The sequence below is a fragment of the Artemia franciscana genome, chromosome 1 (genome assembly GCF_032884065.1).
Source record: "Artemia franciscana chromosome 1, ASM3288406v1, whole genome shotgun sequence".
NCBI classification, from domain to species: domain Eukaryota; kingdom Metazoa; phylum Arthropoda; class Branchiopoda; order Anostraca; family Artemiidae; genus Artemia; species Artemia franciscana.
In genome coordinates, this window is record NC_088863.1 from 44,190,386 (window position 1) to 44,217,913 (window position 27,528).

At 35.7% G+C, this 27,528-nt stretch overlaps 2 protein-coding genes across 5 annotated transcripts in view; one reads left to right on the forward strand and one right to left on the reverse strand.

Annotated features, from left to right (window-relative positions):
- The window catches only part of LOC136030149 (protein ZNRD2-like), a 46,294-nt gene extending 21,024 nt beyond the window's left edge, over positions 1-25,270 (reverse strand). The window contains exon 1 of one of the 3 annotated variants that reach the window (XM_065708892.1): positions 25,242-25,270. Coding sequence is in view for 2 of the 3 variants with exons in the window: in XM_065708865.1 (XP_065564937.1) it covers positions 19,320-19,333 (14 nt within the window). In the remaining variant the exon portion in view is untranslated. Of the gene's footprint in view, positions 1-19,263; positions 19,292-19,319; positions 19,346-25,241 lie in introns of those variants that run through there. The other 2 variants (XM_065708865.1, XM_065708856.1) reach the window with 2 other exon arrangements.
- LOC136030137 (SPARC-related modular calcium-binding protein 2-like) overlaps positions 10,456-27,528 on the forward strand; it is an 83,317-nt gene continuing 66,244 nt past the window's right edge. The window contains exon 1 of one of the 2 annotated variants that reach the window (XM_065708836.1): positions 10,456-10,706. In XM_065708836.1, the coding sequence (XP_065564908.1) occupies positions 10,593-10,706 (114 nt within the window). In that variant the 5' untranslated portion in view covers positions 10,456-10,592. The remainder of the gene's footprint in view (positions 10,707-27,528) is intronic. The other variant, XM_065708845.1, reaches the window with a different exon arrangement.

Below are 27,528 nucleotides of genomic sequence, written 5' to 3' on the forward strand. Positions count from 1 at the left end.
GAACAATAGATTTTCAAAATTTTAAAATGTTCTTAACAGTTCCAGTAAGCATTGCTTCTAGAGAGCGATCATTTTCTGCGCTAAAACCAATAGAAAAACTACTTGATATCAACAATAATCGGGATAGACTTAATGGTTAAGCAATTATGTTGATTAAAAGTGAGGAAACAAGGAAAATATGTTTTGAGGCCGTTTTAGAAGCGTTTGTAGAATAAAAATTTAGAAATATATACATTCACGTGCCCGTATTTGGTAATATAAATTTCAAAAGGCATTTTCATGATATTTATGGAACACAAACGTGAATCAAGGTAAGCACAAAATGAGCACAAAAAGAAGAAAAGAGGACAAAACTGTAAACTAAAATGAACAAACTGAACCACCAACTAAGACAAGATCAAGAGGACGACATGGGAAATGTTAATGTGCGATGGGTAATAATGAACAACCTTAGACCATCAAAAGTGGCCACATCAAACCGAGCAGCTAAGGCAAAAGGCACTGAAAAATGTCCGTAGCAATGATAAATGAAAATAAAGATCGAGGCAATTTGTAGTTAGAAAATTAGCTAAGCTGACAATTAGAGAAAGTCACAAACAAAACTGAATAGCATAGAAATTATCAGTTAAAAGATAAGTAGCAGCAAGAATTACAACGACACAAAAACAAAAGTGAAGAGCAAACAAAACATGCAGTTACAAGACTTACAACAAAGAAGATTAGAACGAATCAAAATGAAAATGAATAACAGAAAAATGCATGGTTAGAATATAAACAACCGCGAGAACAAAGAAATTTGCAATTAGAAGATAAACAGCAGCAATAATTACAAGTAACAATAGGAATAAGAACGTGTCAAAAATGAAAGGGAACAACAAAGAATTGTATGGTTAGCAGACACGCTAAAGCGAGTATCGAAAAGTGTCAAAAATGACAGTGAAGAACAAAGAACTGTGTTGTTAAAGGACAGCGAGAATCAGAACGATTCAAAAATGAAAGTGCATAAGAAAAAAAAAAAATGTTATTTTAGAAAAACAGTACCATCACAATCTTCGATGCTAACTAACTGTGGCGTAAAACCCAGTAAAAACCATTAAAGATTCTGTAATCTACGCAAGTGTTATTTACAATTCATTGGGACCTTTCAATTCCGTATGTATTCACTGTGGAGTCCTTTATTATCTTGTGTAAAAATAGCCACCAAAGATGAGTTACTTGGGGACTACTGCATGCTTTGCCAAATTGCCTTCCTGCATCATCAATTTCCAAACGAATTCGTTTGGTCTGTTATTGGACATCACTTGTTCTAAAGAGTTCCACAAACAAACACAAAACTGGAACTCATTTTTTGCTTTAACTTCATTCAACGTAAGTGTTGGTTGAACAACAAATAGCCGTTATATTTTAAGCTTCAAAAAGCTGGACAAATTTATCACAAAATCAATGTAGCGGCACACCCATCACAGACCCATGAAGGTGATTTTGAACAATATTCGCACAGCCAAATGTACTTTTTAAACCCAAATAGAGATTGGGTCTAAATGGAGTTTTCGTTGCTTCAAACTAAAGGCTCTTGCTAATTCCAAAGTTCCGCGACCTTCTTGCTTGCAATCATGAATGAGCATAAAGTCTCAGTGTGCTCTTTCAACATCAATGGAACAAAGGATAAAGTGTTAAACCTTGATGAGAAACTAGCTAATCCTGATGTTGTCCTCTTACAAGAACACCTGCTCCCGAATTGCAGTGTAAACTTTCTAAGGCGAAGTTCTCAACATGCTGTTTTTACCGCGAATGCCCGCCTTACCCAAGGCAGGCCTTCTGGTGGTCTTGCCTCTATAATTAAGCGATCTTTGCCTAGCTATTTGTCTCCTAGCTGCTACCAATTCTCTGAACACTATCTTGCAATCCGGCTTGCAGATGTGATCCTAATCAACGCCTATTTGCCCCATGATGGAAGATCTGTTTCTTCCTTCTCCAGTAATGCGAATGTCTGCAACAAATTAAACAGTCTAATAACTGGTATTGAGCGTCTGGGATGCAAGTGGGTGCACGAAAGGAAGCGCTTTTTCAGTGTCTACCCTCAGCATTTAAGATCCTAACGAAAGACCTCAGTTTTACTTATATCCCCTGTAGTGGTTCTGTCTCGAATTTGGACTACTTTATCTGCTATCATTCATTACAAACTTTAGCAGTAAATGCTGATGAAGATGAGAGATATTATGATCATTTACCTGTGTATTTTGATATTACGGTTACCTCTGACGTATGCTCGAACCAACCATCACTGTCGCATAAGTGGTTTGAAAAACTTGATTGGTCTAGTGCGAACATGCCTCTTTACCTTGCTACACTTGGAGCTCTACTGTCCACCGTACGTGTCCCTTTCCATCTTCTTTGCACAAATGCGTACCCCATTATTGGCAATACTCGTGCTGATTTGAATCGTTATCATCGTGACATTATCTTATTTATAAAGCCGTGGACGGACGGATCAGCCGTCCCGCTGATCCGTGTCAGGCGGAATACCCAAAAGCCAATCTGGAAGTGTGATCCTTTGCTGAAAAAAGTCAAGAATAAGGCCAAATTCTGGTTAAGAATCTGGTCTGCCTGTGGTCGACCTTCTCGAGGTACTGTGTTTGATCTAAAACAAAAGACGAAATTCGAATATAAACGCTCGTGCCGTTCGTTACTCCGGTGAAACTTTTCCGAAAAGTAATAGTGAGTGGCGAAAAGTGATAAATTCTGCCAAGTTTCCGGATACAAGTTCTAGTGATATTATACCTCGTCCATCTTTGATCGAACATTATTCCAAAATATTTTTGAAAGTTAATTATCCAGTGCAAAAGCATTTCTCACGTTTGCTCGAAAAAAAATTGCTGTCACGTGTATATCAGAGACATGTGATTCCAGTTGAAAAGTGGGATATTGTTAAAGGTATTAAGGGTTTAAAATCAAAATCTTTGGATATTGATGGGATTAGTGTTTCGAATTTTGTTCCTAATTCTTTTGAACTGGTATCTCATCTCCAACTGTTTTTTTTAAATGTGTTTTAGTAGTTCGTATGTGCTCGACTCGTTCTTATGCGGTAGCGTTACGTCACTTCTAAAAAAAGGAAAAGACCCGGTTTCTTGTAGTTCTTATAGGCCCATAACGGTAGCTTGTACTCTTAGCAAGCTTTTTGAACACCTCATACTACCATATCTCACCAAGCTCATTCTAAATTATGATAATCAATTTGGTTTTAGATCGGGGTTAGGCTGTCAGCATGCTCACTGTGCTTTGACTTCTTTATTAAAAGATGCCCATCGCACTCGTCGTGTACTTCATTTCGCAGCCCTAGACTTGTCTAAAGCATTTGACAGAGTTAGTCATACTCAAGCATGGGCAGCATTAATTAATGACCTTTTATTCATTAGATAATTCTTATTTTGGTCATATCCCTGTTCATTGCGGTGTAAGACAACGGGGGGGTTCTTTCTCCGTATATTTTAATGCTTGTATTGAAAATGTATTATCAAAAATATCGACTACGTGCCTACTAGGACCATCTGATATCTCATATCTGGCTTATGCGGACGATCTTCTTCTGATTGGTCAAACTGAGTCTGGTCTTGCCCGTTCAGGCTTAATCAATTAACGATTAAGCAAAAAGTAAAACTACAGTCGAGGTTTTCGCCCTTCTATTGAAACATGGAAGGTTATATTAAAATACCTAAAAGTAGATTTTTCCATAGTTGGACTTCCCTCTTCTGAGTTTTATAAAATCAGGCTTTTTATAAATACGGGCGTGTCTTAACAGAACCTGCGAATTGTGATAAAACATAAGTGCAGAGGAAAAGCTTTCATTCTGGAACGATAGACAAGAGAAGAACTTTGGGCTAACTTTGGTTTCTTCCATCAGAACTGATGCTTTTTTTTGTTACCCGAGTTCTTTAAGAAATTACCTGCTTTTTACGAAGTCGCGAGTGAAAAAATGCCTATCTAACAAATAAGAAGAGATTAAAGACAGTACTGGATCCAGGGTGGAATCAGCTCCCTCAACCTTGACTTGGGTACAGTTTGATTTCTTGCGGTGTAAATGTACATTTTTTACAAGTTTATCAGACACCAAGGGGATGATCCTCCTCTCTGGTTTGGGTGGAGTTTGCACTTTTCTGGGGTAAGATACTTAGGCTTTTTGGTTCGACGAAACTGTTCACATGCAAAAGTGTCCCCAAAGAAGGAACTTTAAAAACTTAGCTTTTTGAAATGCAGCAACTTGGAAGGGCCAATTAATTCAATTGCTTTTGGTTTTCGAACTACACTATAAGTGCAAACGTCCTGATAATATAATTTAAATGAAAATTGACGCAAACAATGTTGCTTATTCATGTCTATCTGAAGATATAGGTTTAAGCAAGGCTACGATGCTGGTGAATTGTGGGTAAGGTGTTACCGTCACTCCAAGAATTTTATAATTTTTTGCTCTCACTCCTGCTGAAGTGTAAGGAGAGTCTATTATGGTACCTTCAATTCGAAAGGTTATTTGAAGTAAAATAAGATAACGTAATAAGTAATAAATAAGATAACGATGTAAGTAGCGGAAAAGGTTAAAGCCGAGAAGGGACAAAGTCCTGACACTAAAACTGACTAAAATGTTGCAACGTTGCCAAAAATTACTAAAATTCAAAAAAAGACCAACTTTGACACCACCGATTAAAGGAGTTGGTCAATTCCCGGATTCGGGCTTTTGATTTTAGAGACGTTTTGTACTTTTTAAGTTAACCCTCTTCGTATTTTATATTTAAAAAGCAGAGTCATTTTGACAGGTGACGAATGCAAAGGAAACAATAAGAAATTCTCAGAAAATTTACCCGGGATGTTTGAGTACAGCTTACCCTTAAAGAGTGTCTCATCACTATCACTTCTAAGCAAGTAAAGCGGAATCTTTAAAATTGTGCATACTTAAAATATCGCGCTTCCCCTAAACAAAATTTTTCCCTTTGTACCTAGTTTAGGGATTTTGTTCAATATAAATAGCATAAGTATTGCACATCAAAGAGCCCATTAGGATCAAATAGTTCTTGATAACAAACGGCAAGTAGAGAACGAATTGTGTCGGTTGTAACCAAAACTCTAAAAAAAAGCTTGTAGCAATCACATATAACAGGAATCTCCATTTATGATGACTTTTAATGCATAAAGCTCATTAATTTTATAACTACCAAAAAAAGGTTACTACCACGAGTAGGCCTGACAACCCCATTCATTCTCAAGACCAGAATATAATTTTTATTTTACTGGAAACAAAATACATTTTAAATGTTTTCACTTTTTTGACTTTAATACACAAAAAATTATTAAAGCTTTAAGAAATAAACATCAGTATACATACACAAACAACACACACACACACACACACACACACACATATATATATATATATATATATATATATATATATATATATATATATATATATATATATATATATATATATATATATATATATATATATATATATATATATATATATATATATATATATATATATATACATATATATATAAATATATATATATATATATATATATATATATATATATATATATATATATATATATATATATATATATATATATATATATATAATAAAAGAGATTCACAGAGGAACTATATATATATATATATATATATATATATATATATATATATATATATATATATATATATATATATATATATATATATTAAACTGACAATCCACGGTCACCTTTTTTCAGTAAAGTGCAAATTATGCTCTGGTCTTGGGAAGGCACGGGGATTGTCAGCCCTGTTCTTATTAATTTTGTTCGTAGTTTTACTAGTAGTTGAAGTTGTTCCAACGTAATACCCAAATCAATTCTTGGGAAAAATTCTTTTAAAAATGTGCATGCGCATAGTTTCTTTTCATTTAGTTCAAATTTCCCCTCAATATTGTAAATGCAGTAGCAGTGATAGTAGCTGTAGTAACAGTGGTAGCATACACACATATTGCCTTTTTGATCAGCTCCCTTATCATTTCCTGGAAGTTCCAAACTAACATACTCAGTCATTCCCGAGTCCCACCCTTTAGACAATCGTATATGCATAAAGTCTTTTGATTTAGTTCAACAATGCCCAAAACATTCTCTGAAAGGCTCACCAGAATGCCCTTCGTCCTTTTGGAAAGTAAAGTTAAAACATGCATACCTTTCTCAATAACATATACTATATGTAAACAATGAACGAAATACCCAACTTACAGCCCTTGCCCTGAGGACTGTGACGTATTTGACATCCCCAAAGACATTATTACTGGACCTTTCAAGAATGCTGGACAAAATATCTCTTTTGAAATTGTGATCAGATGTGTTTTGGGGAATGATGGACGGGAGGGGAGGGGCTGGTCGCCCTCCAATCACTTTTGACTCTTAAAAGAGAACTAGAGCTTCCGACTTCCAGTCAAATAAAGCCATCCAAAGTTTATATGACCAGCCGTTCCATAAGAGCCTTATGTACCCCGGGATATTGCTTACAGCCCTTGTTCCTGGGCTCAGGGGGGTTATGTCCACCCTGGAGGCATTGTTATATGCAATTTGGACTATTGTCAACAAAATAGCTATCTCACAATTTCTTTTGGATACATTTGGGGAAAAGAAGGTGTCAGGGGGAGGGGGCTAGTTACCATCTATCACTTTGACCCTTAAAAGGAACTAGAACTTTAAATTTCCAGTCAAATGAGCCCCCTCCCCCGTAAAATTTTAACGACCACCGCTTCCATAAGACCCTATTATGCCCCCAGGGATTAACTTACAACCCTTGCCCCCAGACTCTGGGGGGCTGTGTCAGCCCCGAAGGCTTTGTGTGTGATCTTTGGACTATTTTTTGACCAAATTGATGTATGAAAATTTCTATCGAATACATTTCGGTAAATAGAGCCTTAGGGGGGGGGCCTAGTTGCCCTCCTTTTACTTTACCTCTTAAAAAGAGCATCAAAACTTCTTATTTCCAACCCAACGAGCCCCCCCAGAAGTCTATACAATCACACTTTCCCTAAAAACCTTATATGCACCGGGGCATAACTTACATCCCTTGCCCTGAGGGCTATGGAAGGGGGGAGTTGTCATCCTGAAAGATATGGGGCTTTCAACTATACTGAACAAGATGACTATCTCACATTTCTCCATTAGCCGTGTTCGTTATTAGTAAGTTAATAATAAGTATAATAAGTATATATTACGTATAGTAAGGTTTTCATGTTATTTTTAAGCAGCAAAAGAGATCATACCGCGAGAAAGTGGTGATTTCTGCCTGTTTTGCTGCATATTGAAACTTTAGACACAAGCAGGACAAAAATACTACCGAGTGGATTTTTTTTAGGTTACCAGTCGGCTTATCAAACAGTTCGTGGTAACGAACTGTAGAAAGGAGCGACCCGGCTCAATAGTAGCCAAAACTCTAAAAAACGGAATTTGGATACCAATATTTACATCAAAAGAATTGCATTTTAATGCTGATTTTAAATATATAAGTTTCATCAAGTTTAGTCTTACCCATCAAAAGTTACGAGCCTGAGAAAAATTTGCCCTATTTTAGAAAATAGGGGGAAACACCCCCTAAGAATTATAGAATCTTAACGAAAATCCCACCATCAGATTCAGCGTATCAGAGAACCCTACTGTACAAGTTCCAAGCTCCTATCTACAAAGATTTTGTATATTTTACCAGAAGACAAATCCCGGATGCGTGCCTCCTAATACCTCACTCTTTACGCTGAAGTATTTTTAGTAGTTTCAACTATTAATTATACGGCTTTTGTGATTCAGGGGAAAAAAAATTTAAAGCTTTAGTATAAAGAGCGAGGTATTGACGAGTGGGCGGACCCTCTCATATACGTAATAAAAACATACGAATATAGAAGTTTGTTACGTAAGCTAATTCGTAAGTTACATATATCTTTTACTAATGAAAACGTTCGTAAAAAATTAAAAGTTCTAGTTGCCTTTTTAAGTACCCAAAAAATTGGAGGGCAACTAGGCCTGCTCCCCCTCCTTTTTTCTCAAAATCATTCGATCAAAACTATGGGAAAGCCATTTAGCCAAATAAATAAATATGCAAATTTCGCTTTAATTATTCATCTGCGGAGAGCCAAAATCAAAACATGGATTAACTGAAAAACGTTTAGAAATTAAATAAAAAAAACAAACAAGTTTTTCTAACTGAAAGCGAGGAGCGACATTAAAACTTAAAACGAGCAGAAATTACCCCGTATATGAAAGGAGCACTTCCCTCGTCAACGCCCTGCTCTTTACGCTAAAGTTTTTATTGTTTTAAAAAGTAGATTTGAGAGAAAGAGTCAAACTTTAGCGTAAAAAGCGGGGCGTTGATGAGGGAACAGCCCCTTTCACATACGGGGTAATTTCTGCTCGTTTTAAGTTTTAATGTCGTTCCTTGCTTTCAGTTAGAAAAACTTGTTGTTTTTTTATTTAATTACTATTGAAAAGCCATATACGTTTCGTTTCGGTTTCAGAGGTCACTCTACTAGATGGTATTGCCTTCGACACCAGACGTACACACGGTTCGAATGAGATGATGGGCTATTATTACACAAGAACTAGCTTACCCGTTGCGCGCTGCTGCGAGCTCAAAAGAAAGAAAATTCAAGAACAATTTCTCTTCTGGAAAATTTGTTTGCAGAAAATTCTTTGCTGCGAAAAACTCACCCTCTGCGGAAAACTCCCCCTCCAGCGGAAAATACCCTCTACAGCGTAAAATTCACCCCGGATTTCAATGATGACAACATTTTTTAAAAGAAAAGGATTTGACAAATTTCCTCTGAAACGTTTTCTTTGGAACATCTACCCGAGGAAAATTCCCCTTTATTGGGTACTCCAGTTCATAAGCTGAAAAATACGATAATGCACTGAATCGATCAACACGAACATCGATTATGCAAATGAAATGAATTTTAATATGTAAAATCCTCCCGCAGTTCCCTCTCCCACAGGAATCCCCCCAAACAATAACGGAAGTATTTTGAAAGTTGAAAAAGTGTTTAAAATAAACGAAACTGTTGAATACAAAATAGTTGTCAATCAAACCGTTGAAATTGTTGCTATGGTCTCAAAAGAAAGGAAATTCAAGAGAAATTTCCCCAGAAAATTCCTTAGCGGAAGATTCTCCCGCCATAGCGGAAAATTGTTCCTTTTGCATAAATAAAGTTAGTATTTCTGAATTTAGAAGTATTTGAATATTATCCCACGGACAATGCTCTCCAGGAAAATACCCCCCCCCCTCGGACGATTCTCTTCTAGAAAATTTTTCCCTGCGGAAAATTCCTCACCGTGTATTAATAATGATGGTATTTTTAAATTTGAAAGAATTTGAAAATTCTCCCCGCGGACAAAAATCCCCCAGAGATTACCAGTCCCCTTCCCCGCGGAAAATCATCCCTTAGAAGAAATTCCCTCCGAATTTGTCCGCTAAAGTTTCACTTTTTGCCCCAAGACCAAAATGAAAGCTCAAGCCCAAGGGCTATTGGAATTGGATAAATTATGTTTTACGATATTTACGATGGTTTTACGATTGTTGAAAATTCTAAACAATAAAAGTTTCAGTTTAAACTTTAGAAAGGCAGTTGCCAAATAGAACACTTAAATTTACCCTTAGGCTCAAATATGGCACTCATAAATGTTTTCAATAAAATAATATGAAATCTTAGCGTAAGAGGGGAGAATTGAGGAAGAGGTAGCTCCCAACTTATACAAAATATTTCTGTTCGTTTTAACTTTCAATGTCTCTTTTTCCAATCCTTAAGAAAACAATTCGTCTTAAATAATTCTTTTAAGCAGAATCAAGTAGAAAGAAAGATAATGTTACGAGTAGAAATTGTAATGTTTACACGCAGGGGCCCAACATTTTGAAAGACCTTCAAAATTTCAAAATCTTTGCGGATATCATAATAATTTACTGGACAGTTCATTTAATCAATTGAATTTTACTGTATTTCTAATAAGCCCCTTTTATCACCAGAAACAAAAACTTGCTTACTTGCCTAAAATCTTTAATCGAAGGTATTTCGGTTTCTAGTAGTAATTTTCCCTTCTCTTTTTAATATTTTGTCGTTTTTCATAAAAGCTAATCATAGCTTATAAAACAGCCGTCATAAAAATTACGAAACTCAGATAGGTTGAATATCTATAGGTTGAATAATGTATATCAAATAATAGCTTTTGGCGTCATAAATGTGTCGAGTTGATAAATGGGTTTAAAATGATCAGGAATTCCGTCTATTTTTGATATAAAAACTAGAATCACGCCAACATTCTCAAAGCCAAAAAAAGCATCTCAGACAAGCTACTATTAACTGGCCAATCATTTTTCTTGCTTTACCCAACGGATGCTCCACTGGTTAAACTTGACGCGCGAGAACCAGGTAAAGCAAAAAGAGGGAATCAGGCGTGCTCGGTAACCTCTTTCTGCACCTCAGTTGATCAGCTACTTGTGAACCCGTAAATAAGGAAGAGAATAAGCTGTGCATTTCCATGATCGGGTTCACGCTAGGTGATGCTACAAAACGTTAACTGTTGACAATGTTTAATGATTTTATCCGTGCTGGTGCATTGAGGAGATTTGTTGTTGGTGGAATAATATTAGTTTTAATTGTGCTGAGTGGAGTTGATGCTGGAAAGGCAGATATAATGAAGGTTTGGAATTTGCTGTTAAGACTCAATTGTAGGCTGGCATATACACAGGAATTAATTCATTAATTTATCGTTTCAAGAGTTTATTTCCGACCCATTACTTAGCTAGGTAGAATGTGAAGGACTCGAGACGTCTTATTATGCTCAGTCCAAATAGGCGAATCGCTTCCTTCATAAATTCTATTGTGGGTCCTTAAAGAGGCCTATAAAGTAACACCTTGTTTCTTATTGTTTTTCAGTTGAAAATAGTTCCTAAAAATTCGGAAAACTGACTTAAAGCAACCATAAATACTAATCTATCTTAATAATGAAAGTGTTTTTACTTTGCTTACCCTCCCCCCCCCCTAATGGACAACTTAAAACCCACCATAAATATTCATGCAATTTTTTCTAGAATAGTGCAATTGTTTCTCCCCCTTAACGATTAGTGTCCGTCGTAGACTAATAAAGAAGTAAAGATTTGTACAATTGAAAAATATAATTTGAATTTTATTGCGGAATCTAAGTTTCACCGCAAGCGGGGGGGGGGTTAAGTAAAGCAATACACTTTTAGGAACGAGATAAGTAAATATTTATGATTGTTTTAATGTAACTCTTAGAATTTCTGGTAGCGGTGTTCTAATAAGGGAGAAGGTCTCACTTTAAGAATCCCATTCTGGGCTCAAAGTAGAATTTCGGAAGGAGGCGAGTAGTAAATTTGGAAAGAGCATAAAAACACCGCATTAAATTGTGTGTTCACATTCTACCTAGCTAAGTAATGGATAAACTCTAAGTCTATTATTTAATTTCAAATATATATATATATATATATATATATATATATATATATATATATATATATATATATATATATATATATATATATATATATATATATATATATATATATATATATACATATATATATATATATATATATATATATATATATATATATATATATATATATATATATATATATATATATATATATATATATATATATATATATACATTACAGCTTATCATAAAATATACTACGAAACCAAGAGCTTACATTTAAGAAAAATGAAAGACTTTAACATGCCCTTGTACATGAATATTTTTGTGAAGGAGGGAGGCTAAAAAAACATACGTGATTAATTCCAATAGTATTCTATGAGGACCTTCTTTCTTAGTGTAACCCTCCGCGGGTATAATCTTTCTTGAAAGGATTTATTCCCTTCCGATCAAAAATAGCTACGCCACACCTAATATTCTAGTTACATCAAAAGAATATCATTTTAATGCTGATTTTAAATATATAAGTTTCATAAGTTAAGTCTTACCCATCAAAAGTTACAAGCCTGAGAAAATGTGCGTTATTTTAAAAAATAGGAGGAAACACCCCCTAAAAGTCACAGAATCTGAACGAAAATTACACCATCAGACTCAGCGTGTCAGAGAACTCTGCTTTTGAAGTTTCAACCTTTTTTTCCCAGGGATGATCGTGGGACCATATTGGAGACCAGTTAGCCCCCCTCCCACGCTCATTTTCCCCCAAAGTCACCCGATTAAAATGTTGATGTAGTCATTTTTTTCAGTATAGTCGAAAAATATAATTACTATGTCTTTGAGGATGACTTGAACCCCACACTCTCCGGGGAAGGGCTGCAAGCTATGAACTTTGCCCATTGTAAAACAGTTCGTGGTAACGAACTGTAGTAAGGAGCGACCCGGCTCAATAGTAGCCAAAACTGTAAAATGGAATTTTGATACCAATAGTTACATTTAAAAAATCGCATTTTAATGCTAATTTTAAATATATAACTTTCATCAAGATTAGTCTTACCCATCAAAAGTTACGAGCCTGAGAAAATTTTGCCTCATTTTAGAAAATAGGGGAAAACACCCCCTAAAAGTGATACAATCTTAACGAAAATCATACCATCAGATTCAGCGTATCAGAGAACCATATTGTAGAAGTTTCAAACTCCTATCTCTAAAAATGTGGAATCGCATTTTTTGCCAGACGACAAATAACGGATGCGTGTTTATTCGTTTTTTTGTTTTTTTTTCCCAGGGGTGATCGTATCGACCTAGTGGTCCCAGAATGTCGCGAGAGGTCTCATTCTAACGGAAATTAAAAGTTCTAGTGCCCTTTTTAAGTGACCAAAAAATGGAGGGCACCTAGGCCCCCTCCCACGCTCATTTTCCCCCAAAGTCACCGGATCAAAATTCTGAGATAGCCATTTTATTAACCATAGTCGAAAAACCTAATAACTATGTCTTTGGGGACGACTTACTCCCCCGCAGTCTCCGTGGGAGGGGTTGCAAGTTACAAACTTTGACCTGTGTTTACATATAGTAATGGTTACTGGGAAGTGTTCGGACGTTTTCAGGGGGATGTTTTTGGTTTGGGAGGGATATTTGAGGTGAGGGGGGGGGGGGGGTACGTGGGAAGATCTTTCCATGGAAAAACTTCTCACGGGGGAAGAGACTTTCAATGAAGGGGGCGCAGGTTTTTTTTAGCATTATTTAAAAAAAACAATGAAAAAATAAATATGAAAAGTTTTTTTTTCTACTGGAAGTGAGGAGCAGCATTAAAACTTAAACGAGCAGAAATTATTGCGCATATGATGGGTTTACTTCCTCGTAATACCTCGCTCTTCACGCTAAAGTATTTTTAGTAATTTCAACTATTTATTCTACGGCCTTTGTTATTCAAGGGTCATTCTTAAGGAATTGGGACAGAATTTAAGCTTTAGTGTAAAGAGCGAGGTATCGACGAGGGGTGAACTCCCTCATATACGCAATAAAGCATACGAATGTAGAAGCTTGTTACGTAAGTTAATTCGTAAATTACGTGTATTTTTTACTAATGGAAATGTTCGTAAAAAAAATTAAAAGTTCTAGTTGTTTTAAGTAATCAAAAAATTGGAAGGCAACTAGGCTTCCTCCCTCTCTCCTTTTTTCTCCAAATCTTCCGATTAAAACTATGAGAAAGCCATTTAACTAAAAAAATTTAATATGCAAATTTCGTTTTAATTATTTATGAGTGTATAATGCGTTAAAAACGTCCAGAAATTAAATAATAAACAAGTTTTTTTTAAATGAAAGTAAGAAGTGACATTAAAACTTAAAACGAACAGAAATTACTCCGTATATGAAAGGGGCTTTTCCTCCTCAACGCTCCCCTCTTTACGCTAAAGTTTTTTACTGTTTTAAGAAGTAGAGTTAAGAGAAAGAGTCAAACTTTAGCGGAAAGAGCGGGGCGTTGAGGAGGAAAAGCCCCTTTCATATACGGAGTAATTTCTGTTCGTTTTAAGTTTTAATGTCGCTTCTTACTTTCATTTAAAAAAACTTGTTTTTTTATTTAATCGTACAAACATAGGGACATATCATCGAACGGTTTATTTGCACTAGTTGTATGGATATATGTTGCTTAGTCTTATAAGTTGAAACTTTCAGGGAATGTCGAGGGGGGTGTTGAACTGAATCAAAAGACGCTATGTGCATCCAGGTTTCCAAAAATGATGAATCTTCAATGCATAAGGAGCTGTGGAAATTCATTAAATAAAATTTTTTAGAGATTGGTGAGGGGGATGTTGAACTAAGCCAAAAGACGCCATGCGCAACCAGGCTGTCAAAAGGTTGTATAAGAAACAAATCATGAACATATAACGGCTAGAACATTTAGGGAATATTGTGGGGGATGTTGAATTTCATCAAAATATACTATATCCTGGATGATATTATGAACCTGGAGCCCTCAAAAGAATCAAAACCACACGTCAAAGGGGAGTCAAAACCCCAAATAAAAGATTTAAAAAGTCAGAAATAAAAAGAGCTGAATGATGTCTGTGATAATTTTGTAGTAATCTTTTTAAAATTCCCCTTGAGTTTTTTCGAATATATTCTCCTGAAATTGCTGCTGAGCTAAAAATCACAGTTCAAGAACCGTCTTAAACCTCAATTTCAAATTGACCGAAATTTAGGCAGTAAAAGCCAACGCTCATACATACTATGTAACTTAACAAGTTAAATCAGAATCTGATATTCTAATTCTTCAGCCGAAAACCCCAAAAAGCTAGACAAATATTCATAATATTAACCAATAATAAAACTTTGGTAATTAAAAACGAATAGAAGTTAATAAAAAAAAATCTGAAAAAAAGTGTTCAACTAAATATCTGTCTCAAGACGAGCAGAAATAAAGTACAACTCTAGTTCAAACTTAAAACGACCCAAAATTACTATCTAACCCGAAAGAATAAATGAAACCCAAAAACGAATAGAAATTAAAATGCATTACCACACCGAACATAAATATAACACACAGTGATATAGATAAATAAATAAATAATAAAATGAGTAGAAATTATATTGAATACTCAAGTCAAACTTAAAACGAAGAGAAAGTAGTATAAATGAGATTTTCGTCAATTTCTCCTCCCCCCTGTAAGTATTCTAAAGGCTATTGCGTCATTTGCGCTTTCCTGAAAACTAAATTTACCTTAAAAAATTAGTATTATTATAATATTAGAAAATAAATATATTCTTTAAAATAGATTATTTAATCTTCAGTCGATGAGATTTCTAGGAATTAATATCATTATGTATTCGTTATTTAGTTCATTTTCAATATTTCTTTCCAGCCATATTTGTTAAACAAAGAAACCAAACCCCCAAAAATCTATTTCTCGTTAATTGGCAGCGTTTTTGGTGTGATTGGGAAGCTCATGTACAATAGTTATTCTATATACAAGTGTTACCGAGCAAAATTTCTAAAGTAAATAAATTTTATTTGAGAATTGGAATAAGAAGTACCCAGAAATTTTTGGAAATTCAGAATTTCGGAGGGGAATCAGTTTCACCCTCCTTTCCTACATGGGTTCCTAAATAGCGTAAAATTTGTATTAAAATTCATTTCTTGGGCCTACAAAAACAAATCTGAAGTTTCATTTATTCGGTTTGACTCTTTTTGCAATTAAATAAAAAAACAAAAAGTTTTTTTGACGGAAAGTAAGGAGCGACATTAAAACTTAAAATGAACAGAAATTACTTCGTATGTGAAAGGGGTTGCTTCCTCATCAACGCCCCGCTCTTTACGTTAAAGTTTGACTCTTTCTCTTAACTCTACTTATCAAAACATTAAAAAACTTTAGCGTAAAGAGCGGGGCGTTGATGAGGAAGCAACCCCTTTCACATACGAAGTAATTCCTGTTCGTTTTAAGTTTTATTATCGCTCCTTACTTTTCGTTAAAAAAACTTGTTTTTTTTAATTTAATTTCTGAACGTCTTTGAATCAATGCATGTTTTGATTTTGGCTCTCCACAGATGAATAATTAAAACGAAATTCGCATATTTATTTTTTTTTTTGGCTAAATTGCTTTCTCATAGTTTTGATCGAATGATTTAGAGAAAAAAAGGAGTGGGGTAGGAGGCCTAGTTGCCCACCGGTTTTTTTGGTTACTTAAAAAGGCAACTAGAACTTTTAATTTTTTACGATTGTTTTTATTAGTAAAAGATATACGTAATTTATAAATTACCTTACGTAAAGTAATTCTGTATTCTCGTGTTTTTATTACGTATGTAAGGGGGTTCACCCCCTTGTCAGTACCTCACTCTTTACACTAAAGCTTAAATTTTTTCCCAATTTCTTAAGAATGACCCCTGAATCACAAAAGCCGCAGAAAAAATAGTTGAAATTACTAAAAATAATTTAGCATAAAGAGCGAGGTATTAGGAGGAGGTGAACCCATCATATGTGTAATAATTTCAGTTCCTTTTAAGTTTTAATTATGCTCTTTACTTTCAGTTGAAAAAACTTTTTCATATTTATTTTTTCATTGTTTTTTTTTAAATAATGCTAGAAAATCCTGCATTCTCTTCATGGAAATTTTCTTCCCCCATGATAAACTCCTCCGAGGAATTTCCCCCGACACATCCTCCTCTTCTCACCCCCAACCAAAAAATCCCCCTGAAAACGTCTGTACACTTCCAAATAACCATTACTTTATGTAGGCACTTGTCAAAGTTTATAACTTGTAGCCCCTCCCACGGGGACTGTGGGGGAGTAAGTCGTCCCTAAAGACATAGTTATAGGGTTTTTTGACTACGTGAATAAAATGGCTCTCTCGGAATTTTGATCCGGTGACTTTGGGAAAATAATTAACGTGGGAGGGGCCTAGGTGCCCTCCAATTTTTTCGGTCACTTAAAAAGGGCACTAGAACTTTTTATTTCAGTTATAATGAACCCTCTTTCAAGATTCTAGGACTACTGGGTCGATACGATCACTCCTGGAAAAAAACAAACAAACAAATAAAGTCGCATCCGTGATCTGCCTTCTGGCAAAAAATGAAAAATTCCACATTTTTGTAGATTAGAGTTTGAAACTTCTACAACAGGGTTCTCTGATATGCTGAATCTGATGGTGTGATTTTCGTTAAGATTCTATGACTTTTAGGGGGTGTTTCCCCTTATTTTCTAAAATAAGGCATATTTTATCAGGCTCTTAACTTCTGATGGGTAAGACTGAACTTGATTGAACTTATATATTTAAAATCAGCTATCAAATGCGATTCTTTTGATGTAGCTATTGTTATCAAAACTCCATTTTTTAGAGTTTTGGTTACTATTGAGCTGGGTCGCTGCTTACTGCAGTTCGTTACCACGAACTGTTTGACTATTTACAGCATTGCATAGGTGAAAAACTTTCAGGGTTAACGTCAAGGGGTTTGGTGTTGAATAGGGTATAAAGCGTACGAAAGTACACTTTTTAGGCCCATAGTTCAAAATAGAAAGTAACTTTCGTATGCTTAACAGAAGGGGGTGGAAAGGACATACTAGATATATTAAATATAATAAAATGTCAGTTTCTAACGGCATACTCCCATGCATTTTGTCATGTTACATAGTTACAGTAAGTAATTAACTTATAATAAACAAATTCAAAACGAAAAAAACATTTGAAATTAGTTTTAACATGCAATTAAAGATTGACTCTAAAGCTTAAAATGGGAAAGAAATAGCAATAATGCAAAGATCGGCTAACGTCCCCTCAATGCTGTGTTTCTTTATGCGTAAGTTTGGCCTTTCATATGAATTAATCTTTTGTATTGAATCTAATTAAAAAACACTGATTTGCAGTTAAAGCTTTCATGGTAGTAGAAATGTTATCCAATCTAGCATTAAGTTTATCTACCTCCTCTTTCAATTTGCATTTTGCTTAAATTTAGATGCAAAAGATATTTCACGAGACTTTGTCTTAGAATCTATGGAAAGAGTATAATCTGAATTACCCTATTTTGAGGAAAAAATCTTCTGCCATTGGAAAGTTTTTTTTTCTTCTCTTGACACGACATATTCTCTCCTCTTTCTGAAGTCCTTCCTCGTGATTAGAGGTTTTCAGTTTCCCAAACAATATGTTAAGCATAAAACCAACATAGCTGAAGTGGTGATTCAACTTTTATATCGTCCGATATAAAAGAAAAAATAGGGTACCCTTGGACCCAAGGAAGGTGGCTTATGGGGACATGTCTATGAGACCATGGGATAACCGAAAATTGACCCAAGTATATGCGTTAATTTCGCTTCTTCAAGAAGAGAAGAAAGGCTTTTCTTCAAGAACAAGATTTATCGGTTTGAAACAGTGTTGATACATTGCAAAAATAGTAACTTGCATGGAATTTCAAGAGATATAAAAAAAATTAAAATGAAAGCGCAAAAGTGATTTGAAAGAAATAGTGAAAATGAAGAGAAGGAAGAGATACAAGAATAAAAATGAAAGAAGGGAGAAACCGAAGAATAATTCTTTTAAGGCTTGTGCACAGTCATCATCTCAATTATGCATGCGCTGTATCAATTTTGAAGCTTTTGTGGATCCCCTAATTTTCGCATCGTCTTATACTACGGCACTCTATATACCTGGGAAGAAGTTACTCTCCTTTCCTTCAAAGGATGGAAGGTCATATTTTTATTATTTTGAGGGGAAGAGGTGGGAGGAGATATTTCCTACTTATTTTGGAAGATCTCCATGCCTGTTACATTACATTTCAGGTTTTAAGATGATTTTAGCAGACCCTCCTTTTCCAAAATAATAATAACTCATTTTCCTCCATTAGGACAGGTCACCAAAATCTGCAAGAGGTTAAAAATGCCTTAGGTTTTTCGAAAAAACTGGAGACGAGTGGGGGGGGATGAAAAGAGGAAGGTCAGAGGGGGATGACATTGCCGATTTGTCCATGAGTGTGCTTCACGAGACTAAAGCGCAGTGCTAAAAAGGTTGCTTTGGATCTTGTTATCTAACACGAGTTGGCACAGCCGTTTTTAGTATTGATTGTTAGTGGATTGGTTATTCATTTTTCTTGAACTTATGTTTTCACGTCCCTGCCACAAACAACCAATGGATATTGGTGGAAATCTTCTTTCATTAGCAGCCTTTATGTGCTGTTCTGTGTGGACATATCAGAGTATGAAATAAAGTATTGAAAAAAAATCCTTTATTGTTTATGAGGTATCATGGTTTAATTTGTGACATAACCCTTTCAAACATTGATTTTTGCATGCATAGTTTGATATAGTGATTCATCATTGTACCACATCTGCACATCCTTGTCGCGCACTCTCTCTTCACCTTTTAAGATCAAACGTACTTTATGCCAGACATAATCAGCAAATATTCTTTTCATGCATAGCGGATTAACAGTCTCTGTACAGGGTTGCCATATGGTTTCTTAAGCCAATTTTTTCTTAGAAATCTGCAGTCATTTTCCGCAGAAACTTGCTGAGAAGTTTTACAATTGAGTGAGTTCTGTGAGCTCAGACACGGGACTGATTTAAGTAATATGAGGTTTAAATAGACCACAAGGTTCTGAGAAACATAGCTGAAATACAACCAGAAATATAAAAGCACTTTAAGGAACGAATATAATGATGGTGAACACAGTTTTTGGGCCTCAGAGAGGAGGTTTCAAGCTCATACAAAATTCGCATTTTTTCCCCGAAAAGTGTGGTCATGGGTATGTATTTTTTTTCCAGGAGTGATCGAATCAAATCAGTGGTCATAGTTATCATGATATGACTAAATCAAGAAACAAAAAGATAATATCTAGAGAATAAGAAAATTACCAAAAACAATAAAACAAAAACGTATTTCATTATTTTAAGGGAGAATCTAGATTTTAGAAAAAAAAGTTTCTTTTGCAATTAGAGGTCCTAATAACCCTCTTGGGATTAATGCCAACCTCGACAAGCTCCCCTTCCGTCCTTACTTCACTATCAAGGACACCTTAGGTTTCATAGTAAAAAGATGACCCAAAGTTTGCCATATTTAGGATATTTTTAGAAGAATAATTGGCAACCCTGCTCCGCAACTTGTATTAGCTTAAAAATGAGTCTCCATGTACATAACTCACTCTACTTAAAGCTTTAATTGTTTCATGTGTTTTTCATAATTGATGTTTGAAAGGTTGGCGCCTCCTGGCATGCCAAATTGTCTCGAGACCATGATAAATGTTTTTAAGGTAGCCGTGACGCCCATGACTTTAATTTGTCTCGTAAAATATTCTCTAATTGATGGTATCAATTTGTACACCTTCATATGCTGAGTACTCATGCCAAAAAATTACTAAATGTGATGTCTGTATAACTCTTTATTTACTTACTAGTTAAAGAGCGTTTCGGACGACAATCATAAAAATGAAGAAAACATAGTGTATGTATACTCTTTGTTAGGATTCGATAAAAAATATTTAGACTCCTCCCCCCCTACAAAATTTATTTTTTTTTCTCTTAATGTTTTAGCGATTTTTTATTTATCAAAGTTTAAAAGAGCAAACATTTAAAAAGTATTTTGTTTTCAGTAAAGTGCAAATTATATTCTGGTCCAAAGTGTCGGCATGCCTTCCCCCTTCCCTCCCTAAGACGAGCCTCTGCTGGCTCCAGAGGTGTTAGACTGGGTCTGTAGAGAAGGGTCAAGTATCAAAAACCAACTGGCATCTTTGAATACCCATAAAGGAATGGTTGAAAACCAGGAAATGGTTGAAACAGGCAAGAAGGGTCCATATCCAGATAGTCAAGGGACATGGGTTATATAATTATGTCTTTCTCCACACTATTGGGGGGCAGATACCCCCTTGACCCCTCCCCAAATGACGCCCTTGGTTGAAAAGCAGTTTGATATGGCACTGTGAATCCATCTGAAATTGTAACCCTGAGAGACCTGTTCTACCAAAGCTTCAAAGCTACTAATGTTCCACCAGCGGTTCAACAGATACATGAGCGCATGCGACCTAGTGATTAAACTGGATAAAAGGCTAGCGAAATATAGAGCACTCAGTTCTTGTGTCGTGAAATCTGACAAAAACATATAAAAATCTTTCTTTTTTTAAATTTATTTACGCATACTTTCAAGAGCGTATCCAGGGAGGAGTTAAGTGTTTGAACCCCCCTCCAAAAAAATTGGCCGAGTCAAGAAGACGTTACAAAAATTGATAGAAACAAATTGTTGATGCGTTTTTAATATTTCTTTTACCAACACTCCCCCCCCCCAAAAAAAAAATTCCTAGATACGAGCTTGCATACTTTGTACCTTTAAAAACTATATCGTCTTGGACAAGTCCTGTTTCTGCCTTTTTACGAATAAGAAAAAGGTCAAGTGACATACAGGGCCTTATTTGTCAAACAGTTTGTGGCAATGAACTGTTTACAGACCCGGCTCAATAGTAACCGAAACTAAAAAAAATGGAATTTTGATACCAATAGCTACATCAAAAGAATTGCATTTTAATGCTGATTTTAAATATAAGTTTGATCAAGTTTAGTCCTATCCATCAAAAGTTACGAGCCTGAGAAAATTTGCCTTATTTTAGAAAATAGGGGGAAACACCCTCTAAAAGTTATACAATCGAAAATTACACCATCAGATTCAGCGTATCAAAGAACCCTATTGTAGATGTTTCAAACTCCTATCTACAAAAATGTGGATTTTCGCATTTTTTGCCAGAAGACAGATCACGGATGCGTGTTTTTTGTTGTTTTTTTTTGTTTTCTTTTTTTGACCAGGGATGATTGTATCGAATCAGAGGTCCTAGAATGTTGCGAGAGGGCTCATTCAAACGGAAATTCAAAGTTCTAGTGCACTTTTTAAGTGACCAGAAAATTGGAGGGCACCTAGGCATCCTCCCACACTCATTTTTTCCCCAAAGTCACTGGATCAAAATTCTGCGATAGCCATTTTATTCACCATAGTCGAAAAACGTAATAACTGTATCTTTTGGGACGACTTACTCCCCCACAGTCCCCGTGGGAGGGGCTGCAAGTTACAAACTTTGACCATTGTTTAAATATACTAATGGCTATTGGGAAGTGTACAGACGTTCTCAGGGGGATTTTTTCGTTTGGGGGGGATATGAGGGGGGGTTACGTGGGAGGATCTCTCCATGGAAGAATTTTTCATGGGGGAAGAGAATTTCAATGAAGGGGGCGCAGGACTTTCTAGCATTGTTCAAAAAACAATAAGAATTGAATATGAAAAGTTTTTTCAACTGAACGTAAGGAGCAGCATTAAAACTTAAAACGAACAGAAATTATTGCACATGTGAGGGGTTCACCTCCTCGTAATACCTTCCTCTTTATGCTAAAGTATTTCTAGTAATTTCAACTATTTATTCTAAGGTCTTTGTGATTAAGGGGTCATTCTTAAGGAATTGGGAAAAATTCAAGTTTTAGTGTAAAAAGTGATGTATTGACGAGGGGGTGAACCCCCTCATGTACGTAATGAAAACATACGAAAAATAGAAGTTCGACACGTAAGTTAATTCGTAAGTTACGTATATTTCTTACTAATGAAAACGTTCGGAAAAAATTAAAAGTTCTAGTTGCTTTTTTAAGTAATCAAAAATTGGAGGGCAACTAGGCCTCCTCTCCCGCTCCTTTTTTCTCAAAATCTTCCAGTTAAACTATGAGAAAGCCATTTAGCCAAAAAAAATTAATATGCAAATTTCGTTTTAATTATTTATGTGCGGAGAGCCAAAATCAAAACATGTATTAATTCAAAAACGTTCAGAAACTAAATAAAAAAACAAGTTTTTTTTAAACTGAAAGTAAGGAGCGACATTAAAACTCAAAACGAACAGAAATTACTCCGTATATGAAAGGGGATTTTCCTCCTCAACGCCCCACTCTTTACGCTAAAGTTTTGTACTGTTTTAAAAAGTAGAGTTAAGAGAAAGAGCTAAGTTTTTTTTTTAATCCAACCTAAAATTTTAACTGCCTTCATATTTTTTTATCATGATACAGAGAGAAAGAATAGAATATTTTATCTTTTGTCTCGTTTGTTTCTGACAAGTTACTAACCAGAAAATGTTCCATATACCCAATTGAAATTTGCTAACCAAACATGGTAATGCAGATGTGAAAAAATTGCCAAAATTTGCATTCAGTAGACAAAATACATTATTCCAAAACTCTGAAGCTATATTGACGTGCACTACTGGATCTATTGATTCCAAGACTTGACAAACAATTTAGTGAATTACAAATAATTGAGTTGCATTTATAAACCGATAATACCAAAAGACAGAAACAGGTATTTGATGGGGGGGGGCAAAAAGCCCTAAAAACTATAAGAACAAGATTTTTTCTTAGCAAACGTTATTACATGCGCCAATATCGAGACCTGTTCGTTGGAATGTATTTAAGGGTGGGGGAACAGATTCGTCATATACAAGAGCAAAATCAGATGATGAACATGAAAATGATAATAGTTTGAATAATGCAGGCTGTGAAAATTCCCGTCTAGGTACTTCTCCATATATTATATTTTTTTAAGTTTCTTGGCAATTTAATGTGGCTGAACTAAAAGATGCCCTCCTTCCGCTCGAGGCACGGTTTACTTCCTCCTCCGGAACAAACTACGATTATATTAGAAACTATTAGTGGAAGGTAGTGGAAACTAGCATTAGAAAAAGAAAATGCTTCTATAGATTTATCAGAAGCTAGTCAACGTTTAGATACGTCCTCCGTGCAAGTACATATGTAGTCCTTCTGGACCTTGCACCCCTCAGTCTGAGGTGTCATGATTTATAATATTCAACGTATTTCTTATTTTTTTCATATAAAATACCTATTTTTGTGTTTTCCCAAACCTTACCCCTTCCCCCAATTGAATTTCAGTTAACGCGGTAGGATTCCATTTTTGGAAAATTTTTAGAAAAACAAAAAGAATACGGTTTTTATAAAATCTCGTGCTATTTTCAGTTAATTTATTAGTTTCTTTTTACTGCAAATGTGTCTAGCAAGGCATGTGATCAGGAATCCGTGTCGGCAGAAGAAGGACAAATCCGTCAAAATAACAACAAACAGGTGATTAATACGAATAGGATTGAAAGAAATAGGTTTTTATACGAGTCGGAAATTTATTTGCGGGGGATTCGTAACAAATAGTTTTTTTTTACAAGTCGGAATTTTTTTTGCGGGGGATTCAAACATGGTAGCCCCCCCCCCATGATACAGCCCTAGCAATCATATAGGTATTAGCAGGGATACCCATTAGGATGCATGAAGGTACATGCCTCTATAGGAATCTATCGACAAAGTTAAGCGACAGTGCATAGAAATAACAAATTCTGCTTTCAGAATGTATTTTTTATAGCCTCTATAGCTTTTTCCGTGCGAACCCATGATGATGATTTTATTAAATGATTAAACCTTTACAAGTATTTCACTGCTAAACGTCTACAAACTAACACTACAAAAGAAGAAAGAAACAAACAATAGAATAAATGAAACTAATAAATGCTACAATCAAAGACAACAATGTAGCTATTCTTTATAGATGAGATTTGCGAAAAAAAATCCATTTCCCTCATTTAATAATGAAGCTAGATCCTATTGCGATTTGAGCCTAAAAACTGGTTAAACTACACAGGGGGTTGTTGAGTAAATCTTCGAAGAAAACAATAAATGCCTCGAAAAATACCCAAGAGGTCTCGGGCGCCAAGCTGTCTGGTTCGGTTCATTCCAACCTGAATAGATCCCAAGGGGCCCTTTTATGTCTGTATAATAGCCTACCAGTTTTATGACTAGTTGCAGGTGTGCAAATTGGGTTTAAATTTTTCACCTTTGATTGTGTTTCGCTGTGGGGTGTCATTCACATTTCAAATATTTCAAATTTTGCACGCTCTTTTGATTCAAGTCTTGTATAACAACGGAGAAAACTGAAGCGAGTTAGGTTAGGGATTTCATTGGAGATTATTATTTAAGATTTAACTTTGTTGCAAGATTGGTAATGCCCTCAAAATAAATTCGTCAATAGAGAATAATAAGAGCAGAAATCATAGGAAGAAAAGCTATTTATGTATTATGCGAGAAACGCTGGAGAAGTGAAGTTATGTTAATGCTAATCAAGGTTGGATTACACTTCCAAATATGTTGCTTCTCGTAAGAGTACTAAGTCATGGTGTGTCTATTGACGCACCATTTTGTTTTGGGCAACAACCCCTTATCCTGAAAAAAAAAATATAATTGCTTTTTCTTCGGTCCTTGGCAAATCCCAAATTATAATTAGAACATACATGGTGAGACACTATATTCTATCATTGCGCATAGCAAACTAACCGGTTATTGTCCTATCTGATCATCGGGATCCAAATTCTCGAATGTTTCTCGTATAATGCATATGTACCAAAGAAAATTCTCATCGTCCAGTTAAAACTTAAAGTAATTGCAGTGGTTTGTATGGTACGTAGTAAGCCCTTAAACTTTGTTTTAATTTTTTTTTTAGGTTTCAGAGATGTAGTGTAAAAGATTTTAGGAATATATTCCAGAAACAGTACTTCCATTTTTGAGGTTCGTTTGAAAGTCTTTTTCAACTGAAAGTAAGGAGCAGCATTAAAATTTAAAACGAAGAGAAATTATTACTTACTTGAGGGGGTGTGTCCCCTCGTCAACACCTTGCTATTAACGCTAAAATTTTAATTTTGTTTCAATTCTTTAAAAATGACCCCTGAATCACAAAAGCCGTTTAATTGGAATAAATAGCTGTTTTGAAAGTACAAAAAATCTTTAGCGTAAAGAGCGAGGTATTGACGAGGGGGCGTACCCCCTCATATACGTAATAATTTTTGTTCGTTTTAAGTTTTATTATTGCTCCTAACTTTCAGAAAATGTTTTTTTTTATTTAATTTCTGATAGTTTTTTAAATAATGCTGGGAAATCCAGTGCCCCCTTCATAGAAAACTCTCTTCCCCCATGAAAAATTCCGCCGTGGAAAGATCATCCCACGTAACTCTCTCCCCGAACACCCACCCCTCCTACCAGAAAAATATCCATGAAAATGTCTGTATGCTTCCCAGTAACCAATACTATACGTAAACAGTGGGCAAAGTTCATAACTTGCAGCCCTTCTCCCGGGGACTGTGGGGGATTAAGTCATCTTATGGCGCTTGGTATTAACCAAGTGACATATAGCAATCGCAAATTCTGTCGGTCTGTCTGTCGGTCTGTCGGTCCCGGTTTTGCTACTTTAGCCACTTCCAGGTAAGCTAGGACGATGAAATTTGGCAGGCGTATCAGGGACCGGACCAGATTAAATTAGAAATAGTTGTTTTCCCGATTTGACCATCTGGGGAGGGAGTGGGGGACCTGTTAATTCGAAAAAAAATAGAAAATATGAAGTATTTTTAACTTACGAAGGATTGATCAGATGTTAATGAAATTTGATATTTAGAAGGATCTGGTGCTTTAAAGCTCTTTGGGGTAGTTTGGGGGGGGGGGGGGTAAATTCTGAAAATTTAGAAAAAATGAGGTATTTTTAACTTACGAACGGGTGATCGGATCTCAATGAAATTTGATATTTAGAAGGATGTCGCGTCTCAAAGCTCTTATTTTAAATCCCGACCGGATCTGGTGACATTGGGGGGAGTTCGGGATGGGAGTACCTAAAATCATGGAACACGCTTAGATTGGAGGGATCGGGATGAAACTTGGTGGGAAAATAAGCCGAAGCCTTAGATACGTGATTTACATAATTGGAACGGATCCGCTCTATTGGGGGGGGGGTTAATTCTGAAAAATTAGAAAAAATGACGTATTTTTAACTTACGAAGGAGTGATCGGATCTTCATGAAAATTCATATTTAGAAGGACCTCAAAACTCAGATCTCTTATATAAAATCTCAACCGGATCCAGCGTCATTGGGGGGGGGGGCAGATGGGGGGACCGGAAATCTTAGAAAATACTTAATGCGGAGAGATCAGGATGAAACTTGATGGGAAGAATAAAAACCTGTCTAAGATACGTGACTGACATAACCGGACCGGATCTGCTCTCTTTGGTGGAGTTGGGGGGGGGGGGTAATTTGGAAAAATGAGGTATTTGTAACTTACGAAAGGATGACCAGATCTTAATGAAATTTGATATTTAGAAGGATCTGGTGCTTTAAAGCTCTAATTTTAAGTTCCGAACAGATCCTGTGACATTAAGGGGAGCTGGAGGGAGAAACCGGAATTCCTGGAAAACGTGAAAATTGGGGTATTTTTATCTTACGAATAGGTGATTGGATTTTAATGAAATTTGATATTTAGAAGGAATTCATGTCTCAGAGCTCTTATTTCAAATCCCGACCAGATCTTTTGACATTGGGGGGGAGTTGGAGGGGGAAATCTTGGAAAATACTTGGAGTGGAGGAATCGGGATGAAGCTTGGTCGATAGGATAAGAAAATGTCCTTGATACGTGATTGACGTAGCTGTTCTCGGTTCGCTCTCTTTGGGGGAATTGGGGGGAAGGGTTCAGTGGTTTGGTGGTTTGGCGAGTTTGGTGCTTCTGGACGTGCTAGGACGATGAAAATTGGTAGGCGTG